The sequence below is a fragment of the Anticarsia gemmatalis genome, chromosome 15 (genome assembly GCF_050436995.1).
Source record: "Anticarsia gemmatalis isolate Benzon Research Colony breed Stoneville strain chromosome 15, ilAntGemm2 primary, whole genome shotgun sequence".
In the NCBI taxonomy this organism is placed as follows: Eukaryota; Metazoa; Arthropoda; class Insecta; order Lepidoptera; family Erebidae; genus Anticarsia; species Anticarsia gemmatalis.
Window position 1 is genome coordinate 11996782 of NC_134759.1, and position 9279 is coordinate 12006060.

General features: G+C 36.1%; 1 protein-coding gene across 1 annotated transcript; it reads left to right on the forward strand.

The window, feature by feature from the left end:
- Positions 1-2189: 2189 nt before the first annotated feature.
- Positions 2190-8725, forward strand: LOC142978817 (uncharacterized). Its single transcript, XM_076123402.1, has 2 exons — positions 2190-2292; positions 7742-8725. The coding sequence occupies exons 1-2, from the start codon at positions 2275-2277 to the stop codon at positions 8234-8236; spliced, it is 513 nt and encodes a 170-aa protein (XP_075979517.1). The 5' UTR covers positions 2190-2274; the 3' UTR covers positions 8237-8725.
- Positions 8726-9279: the final 554 nt, after the last annotated feature.

Consider the following 9279-nt stretch of genomic DNA (forward strand, 5'->3'; position numbering starts at 1 on the left):
CTTTGTGTCGCCATCGGCCATTAAAGGTATAATATAAATCACTTTTCAATGTCACACTAATGAAACGATAATGAATGGCCGCTACCCTAAAAATAAACACTCGTTCATTTGAACACTGTCGACTTATGACCGTAGATCTCAAACCCCCTGGTCCGGTTCCCAGGTCGTGCGATGTTTCAGTTTTGAAAATGTTGACCGGAATTCCGTTACTTGTGTGGTAAATATCAACAGGTTTTCATTACTTAGACTTAAAAAGATACTCGATGAAATGTGTGCTAGATAGTACATTACGCAGGCCTGTGCGGGTTCAAAAGATTTTATATTATGTATTGATCCAAACATGCACAATTTCCTGACTATTTCATCCTTCAATTTTTAATAATACACAAAACTGTTTGTCTTTGGCGTGTTAACTATTTCGGTTTTAAGGCTCTACCACTTGTGTAGGAGGCAGATGATTATATTAATTTAATATGCAGCAATGTAGCTATTTTGCAAAGACATGTTTTAAATCGGGTTTATTCACACATTTATATTTACGATGCAGTTTTTCTATTTTTTTTATTTAGATTTTTTAAATAGAAAAGAAAGCCTCTAAATGTGTGTTAATTACAGTGTTTTTTAAGAGTATACTAACATTAGCGTCAACGGTTAATCCATACTAATAATATTAATTTTATGTTATTTGACTTGAAGCTGAAATAGTTATTGAAAAATAATGTAAACCATTTTAACATAAATTATTTGTTAAAATAAATCTTATAAGTATTGTTTTCTTACAAATTAAGAACATTGAAACTTCTTGCTTTTAGAACATCAAAAAGAAGAAACAGCGTCTCTCTCTTACCTCTATATAGAAAACGTAAAACCCAAATGCTTAATATTGGTATTATCTGTATGTCTAACTGTACCTGTAGTATAGAGTTCATCACCATATACCTGCTTCCTGTCGCTTAAGCAGACAAGGAATGAAACTAAAAAAATGTCAAGTTCTTTTGGAAGGATACCATCATCTGATCATTTACAAAAAATCATCTTTTTAAAAACAAAAGAATCGTCTAATAATAAAGCCGTCAAAACACACATCATAAGATTTACGATGTTACAGTAGTGTAACAGTGTTTAACAATTAACGCAGTGATTGCGTGTGTTTGTCTGTCCACAGCGCCACAGCACCACATGAGAATGTACCTACTAGCTCGGTGGCTCATGTTGACTCACGCCCAGGAAGTGCTCGTCTAGCTTTTACCTATTTACTTTAGAATCGTACCAGCTGTTTGTTCAGAGAGGATTTCTAGTTACTTTTGTAAAGGTTTTAAGTGAAATAGTTTCGTAGGCGTACTATTGATCACGAGTCAAATAAGTTTTTTGTTACTCATAATATGACTATAGATGCTTTATTACTCAGTTATCTGTCTACATAAATACTTGCTATAACCCCTAATTTGAATAGATGGGAACAAAATAATGTTATTTGGTAGGATCCCTTAACGAATATTTATTTCTGTTAACCTTCACACATCTTACACCGATGAAAAACTAAATCCCCAGATACGTTTTGAGAGTAGGACCTTATCATTAGCTATTTTTTCAACCAAATCTGGTCTAATGAAACCTCCAGAGCAAGAAATGTTTTATCTAATCTTTAAAGACTGATTAGTTACTAGACTATCCTAGCTCTTTAATTGCTATAGATTAGTTCACTCCAGGCTCAATTAAAGAGTATCACCCCTAAAATTCGAAAAATAGTACAAAAGTTATCCTAAAACTTTGTCAATTTTAACCTTACTCTATAAACTAACCACCTCAATGTTCCTCAACTCAGCGATGCCTATCACATCAAACGTTATATTCAATCAAAGATCCGCACCAATAAGATTCTAAAAATAATTATATTCTATAGAAACGTGAGCCTATTTTAGACGTGACGAGTTCTAAGTAAACCTCATGTCAATCCGTCACAGTAAGGTCGAGTGTACGCAAAACATCGCAATCCAATCACATAAACGTTCAAAAATATACTGTAACCTCAAAGCGACACTCGAGACCCTTGACCTCGCCGATCAATCATAGAAATATGTAAAGAAAAAATCGCATGACGCCCTCCAATTAACCAAAACTTCCTATTCGGATGGTAGGATCTCCCGTGCTTACACAACCTAAGCTATCCTTTCTCCGCCCCACCGCGGCCACTGTTTAGTATATATCACCTGGCGCCATCCAAGAGCATCACATTACTTCGCCACGTACCGAAGTGACCCATCACTAATCATCATGAAAGCCTTCGTAGCGGTAAGTCCAGTGCAGTGCCCGTGCTCGTGGAGAAAACAAATAAAGTGACAAGTGCTGTGTCGTTCTGAAATCATATGGTGCATCGGGAAACGCGTGTGTTCGTTTAACATTGTGGATTTACAACCAATGCACTCTGTTGATTTCTGAACTTTACCGTTACATTTGAATTGGATTAAAATCGTGTTTGGAACATAGTATTCGGATAGCTAGTTATTTAACTAGGATATGTTTATTGCATTCCTAAATTCATATCAATTCGTTTTTTGCCATTGATCCGTTTATTTGTCCCTTTTGTATGTCCTGGCAAACTATTTAAAAAATCCTTGCTAAGGACTTGAACCTTTAACACTTAAACAAGAAGTATTCATTACATTAAGAATGAGTAACATCCTTTTAAAGCTAGTAAAACATATTATATTTAACATTCAAAACACGATCGTAATCTGATAGCGATAATTATTTTTTAATTATATTAATTAAAGCCCGCGTTTATTAAGCTTAATGATATCGATAAGGATCGCGAGTTACGAGCCGTGAAGTATCCGTTAGATAAAAAGTGTTAGTCTTAAACACTTATGTTTTATTTCCGTCACATTGTCTCACTGACACAATTAAATTATAAAGATTGTATCGTATTGTCGGAAACAAGCACCAATCTTGCAAAGATACTAGTTTTTTTTAAAATTATTTAAGGGTATATTTATCTTTTAGTGGATAAGCGGACCCTAGCATTTCCTAAAAAAAACGCGTAAAAAATCTGTTAAAACAATCGCGACTGTTAAAAAAACCGCTTCATAATGATCTCTTAACAATATTCTAAAGAACTCGTTAAAGATGACATAACCTTTGACCTCAAAACTTTCCATTTCTAACTCATTTCCCAAACAATTAATATCAATATAATAAATCTTCGCTACACGAGACTCTATTCATATGTCAAAACGCATGACTATCTGAACAAGTTCACACGTTTGCCGCCATTGTTCCTCCCTGCTTTTTGTCACACGATTTTTGTCACTCACATTAGAATACCGGGGTTTCTTTCAAGTTATGTAACAATAGTATATTCCCATGCTTTAGTTTGTTGATTTCTGTTTGAAAAGCATTTTTTGTTTGTGAATGGTAATACTATTTCCTTAATGATTTAATATCCACCCTTAAATTAATATAATGAATTATGATGGACCTAAAGATGTCCTTTTAAGCTCGTAAAAAGCATTAAATCATAGCTAAAAAGGACATTGAAGCATAGTAAAAACTATTTTCAAGAAAGAATATTTACCGAAAAATAAATAACTTTCACAGTATTCATTGGCTCTTTACAAACTCAATTTTATTTAGAATACAAAAATCCAAAAACTTCAATTCAAAACTAGCACTGACCCCATTTCTTCCAAAGAATTTCTCAAGACTATTTCAAACATCAAATCCCGCCCACAAAAACGAATGGGCCATTCAAAGTCATAATTACAGGCAACAAACCACCTTTGTTTTAAAGCCATATATCTCACAACACATAATATTACAACAGTATAAATGTTTCATGCTAGGTTATAATTTACGCGGTACTCGTTACAGAGTATCATTGCACAGGTACTTTGTTGCGTAAAGAGTCATAGAGCGCGGGTCAAGCTACCGGACGCGTAGGTCTCAATTGATGACCTAAAACACTTATAGTAAAAATATATATAAACTCTTTTGCCTGTATAAAAAAGATTTGTCGATAATTTTGAAGTTTGTGCTCGGAGAGTTCCCGCGAAAATAATTGCGCCGCCATTTTTACTTTTTGAAATAAGAACGTTGCGTTCCGATACCACATTCTTTCGATTATATCATAGAGAAATCCTAAAATTACGGTAAGATGCAATAAAGTCTTAAACATGGTAAAAATTACGTAAAAACGATTTTAGTAAACTTTGATTATATTGGCCGATTGAGAGTTGAAATATTACTTTCTAAATGTTGTAAATTATTTTGACTTTAATTGATTAAAGTCGTTATGCGATATGCATTTGTATTATTTGTTAGTTTTTCTTAAACGCTAATAAATGCTAACAACACGTTTAACATACTTTAGTTGAAAATTGTTCATTCTTGGTTCTGACATAAATTAAAACTATTTAAAGAAAAGTAGAGTGGTGTTTATCCTCGATTAAGTTCAGTGCCGCCACATCCGCTGAAAAAAGCCAATTACGAAGAGCATGCCTGCATCTGACTATTTTTTGATGCTAAATCGACGCATCGTCCCTTGTTATGGTCATATGACCATATAAATACCTTTGACACGAATACAGTCGCTCATCGATATTCAAATACATACATTATCGTGGCGTAACTTGATTCTAATCAAGACCGCTACCTGTGTTTGATGTGTGTATCCGAACGTGTTCTAATTATAATTTTTGCCAGTAATGACCGATCATATTTAAAAAAATATAATGCTGACTGCATAAGAATGCAGCTAATAAAAAATATTTATTAACATCCCACGTAAAACCCGAGAACTAGAGAAAGTAAAAATATTAGTCGCTAATATCACGTGTTTAAAACATCTTTAATCCTAACATTCACTAAAAATTAACATAAACAAGGTACAAATCGTAACCAAATAAAACAACATGATAATTTAATGCTAATGTTCCTTTGTAAGAGTTGTATTAGAAGTCTATTAACGCTAATGAGTAAAAAGATTCATCTAATCATCACACTTACCAGTTTGAAGCTCAAATACTTCGCAAACTTTTCCGGGACCCACCCGCCTTTGACCTATAACAAAAAATAATGCTTTAATTCATTAGAAACATATCTATCATCTTTGTAAAATAAGAAAAAGAGCGTTTAAGTTCTTTAAAAAAAACACTCTTAAAAAGATTTCCTCTCTATAATATTAGTTTAGAATAATTTATACTTACTTGATTTTCTTGCCATAAAGTCCATTCATAGTTTTCAAATAGGATATCGTAATTTTCTACTCGTAAAACGATTGAACAGCAATAACTTTGTATTGATAGTAGTTGACACTTCTAAGAACATAGTGCTAAGTTTTCAGTCGTTAAACAAAATAACAGCTTTCAAATAACACGTAGAAAGCGTAACTCAAAGCTGTTTGAAACGATCATGAATTTCACGGAATAGTTTCTTGTACATTCATGCACTTACAAAGTACTTTGACGTATACTTAGTACCACAAAGTCCTTATATCACTTTACACATGAAACATTACACTTAAAAGAAAAACTGACTACTAATAAAACAATCAAGTTCCCAAATAAAAGTAAAGCAACGCTTGCTAAAATTAAATTCAAAATTTAACCTAACTTTTATAACCACAGATCTAAAAAAGCGAGAGCCAAAGACAACATAAAATACAGCCAATATTTTTTTTAATAGTCATCTACGTAATGTTGCATCATTATAACATTGACAAGTATTTAAGCACACCATCTTCCACATAAATAAAAAGTAATTATCTTCGCACGATTGTGATCATACGAAAGCTTTATAATGGCCGCTCCGTGACTTCCGGCGGAAACGTGAAGTGACGCAATCATGTCATAGTGCATTTTACAATGTCGAGAGAAATCATCTCGTAGACCATAGATGACAAAACTTTATGACACTAATGATTTCGTATTATGTCTCTCCTCTTTTTAACTTTGCTTTAACTACTATTAAACAATACATTTAGTAGAACATGAATGCATCGATATTTTAAACCACTTTCATCTGCAATTAATAATATCAATAGGTCGACCCTTTTGCGACAATAGCAAATTATAACATTATAACAAAGAATCAAGCAAGTACCTACTTAACAAAATGACTAGAAAAATACAACAAAATATAATAATATGTCTGCTCTAAAGTACCTAATTTGTCTCAGTTTCATATCTCAGTCAAAATCATGAATAAACAAATACTAACCTAGACAGTTACTACATAGTCGTGATAATAACTGCAAGTCTTAAGGTTAACTTCCTAGACGTGACTCGTTATTTCTTTCTATGCTCCACACTCATTAAAACTAAGTACCTAATTGAGACAGTGTCATACACAATGCTTTAAAATATAAAAGATATTATACAGGCGTCTGAGTAACAGTCAAAATCAGTGTGAATAACAGTGTTCGATTCCCTATCTCAATACCGAGATTAACGAAAGATCTTATTAGAGCCACTTAGACAAGAAAATTACTGCCTCAAGCATTTTATTTCTTACTAGTTAAACTGTAATAATTAGTAATCCTACTGATATTTAATTACTTTTGAGAATCGACCCTTTATTTCTCAACATGAGATGACCCATTCCTACTATGTTATTACTTACTCAAATACAACCAGCAATTCGCTATACTATTGCAAATATATAGGTATCCCTTTACTAACATTACCAACAAATAATCGCCTATCATACAAACGTAATAACAACCATATTACCTCAGAAGGGTACACCTGATTCGTAAACCATCTTCCTAGAGTCAGAGATCACGTTCTCACAGTCGGCGGGAGCTGCGCATCGCTGATGATGCAACCACACCTTTGCTTCCCATCATCTGACCCTACTTTCACTATTCATTGTTCCTTGAACGTATTAATAGCTTTTTTGACGTTATTGAAGGTTCAAATTTTGATTTATTGATGAGAAATTTTGTGTCTTTTTCGTTTACGTGAAATTTTGTAACTATTAGTTTTGAACTTAGTGTCGACTTTACAAGCAACTTAAGAGGGTTTTTTGGAAAGTATTCTTTAGTTAAGCTTGTAATGTTACGAAATACTTACCTACCTGTCAAATTATTACTTAAATTCGACTATTATGGTACTATTTTATCAGCTTACACGCAAAATGTGACAGCGCGAATCACAAAAACAGTCAGCTCCATCGAGGTTTGAAGCTTTTACAAAATACAAAATGGAAACGCCTTTCAGAAAGTTAAATATACAAAACCACAATCTTAAAAGCCTTCCAACTACTTTTTAGAAACTGTCTGTAACTTGTCAAAAGCACTCGACCCCAATCATTTCAAATTCAATTGCTTCAAACAAGAGTGGAACTGATAAAGCACGCGTTGACGCAAGTGTTTGCAAACATTATGATGTGCGGCGCAACACAAACACTGCAACACAGTCTCAACAGTGAATGGTCTCGACAAATGACGCACATTAGCACCTGCTTTGAAATGCAACTTATTTGCAAGTGAATACGAATTCAGTGTTTTGTCTTTAGTCTAGTTCTTTAGATTATTGTGTCTTTAAACTGTTGCCTCAGTCTAGATGAAAGAAAGACTTGTTTCATTACCGACACGCTAATACAGATGTACAATTATTCACTCGTCATATCCAATATGAATTATTTTACCTATTATTTAACACGCACTTGTCACAATTTTAAAATACTTGCTTTAATGACTTTTAAGTTTGGGCGTATACTAATGAGTTTGTTTATCCAACAGTGCATAGCCCTCGCGTTGGTGGCCTGCGCCAGCGCCGAGCCTCCATCCGGCTACAACTACAACCGTCCCTCCGGTGGCGGCAGCTTCAGCGGTGGATTCAGCGGTGGCCTGAGCGGCGGTGGCTCCTACCAAGCCGTCCCCGCCGGACACCAGACCTCCGAAGGCCAGAACGTCGACCCTCAACTCCTCGAACAAATCCGCACCATCCTCCTTAAGGAAGAGGCTTCCTCCGGCTCCGGCGGCAGCGGTCACGGACACGGTGGCGCTCCTTCCTCCTCATACGGCGCTCCCTCATCTTCGTACGGACCTCCCTCCACCAGCTACGGTGTGCCCTCTGCCCGCGTCGTCGGCATCGTGCTCGACGGAGTCCGCCAGGCTATCCAGGTCGCTCAGTTCGAACAGTCCGGCGGCTCCACCGGCGGCGGCTACCCCGCGTCCGGCGTGCCCTCCGGCAGCTACGGAGCCCCCTCCGGCAGCTACGGCGCTCCCTACTAAATTAACTAATATATCCGGACTTGTTCAGTACATTTAGACGGGCACAACAACCAAGAGCAATGTTAATAGCAGTATTAGGGACGTCTAGATGCCGTAGTCACATAAAGTTCGGATGGTCGACGTTATTCGGGCGAGCTCGCAACATCCCCGAGCCGCTCGAATGTTTATTCCAATCGGCCGGCGATCACGTACAATGTAGGTGATGCCGGTCCTGGCCGTTGTCATCGCTCTGGCCAACGCTTGCGACTGTGCACGCACTCGGGTGACCATGTTCCAGCGGCTAACCAGTCGCTAGTAGTCCACTGTGACAGTTGTCGCCTCTGTCCGACAGACGGACAGCTGACACGCTGGACCACGGAACGCGAAGTGGCTAGCCGCTGGGCTCGAATCACATTGTATAAAGTTTATCGTAAGGTTAGCTTAAATATTATTAAGTTTATGTTTTTATTTTTCAAAAAAAGAGAAAATAAATACATTTCGACACCGTAATCTGAATTTTTATTGGAGCTTTGACCCACAACAGCGAACAAACAGTTGAATGTCAAGTTTAAATAATATGAGAACGAGATTATTTAACGAACATTGTGAACGAAAGAAAGTAAACCGTAGTATCACGGTCATGAGTTAGCAAGAAACATTTACAAGTATAATTTTGGCACCCACCGTTGAGCACTTCATAATTTGCTAATACGGTATAAATTGCAGTATAAGCGCATTGCAATAGACTATAAAACGCTTGGAGTCGTGATAGTTCAATTGACAAAACCAATAGAAAACATCCTGGTGCGCAATACTGCGTTGCATCACACGATGACCGTTGGCCTAACGTCATAAGATAAACTTTCAATATGTTGGGACTGTTTTCCGTGTCAAGTATCCTTTCGCCAAGATTGTATAAATAGATAGTTACCTACAATTTTGTGATGAACAAGAGACTGCACTTAGCGGCCACTGGCCACGGCAACACAGGTTATTGTAAGGTGTTTAAACTTCGTTAAGCTTAATGGATTATCAAAAGATTAGTGTTATTGGCTTGATATCTA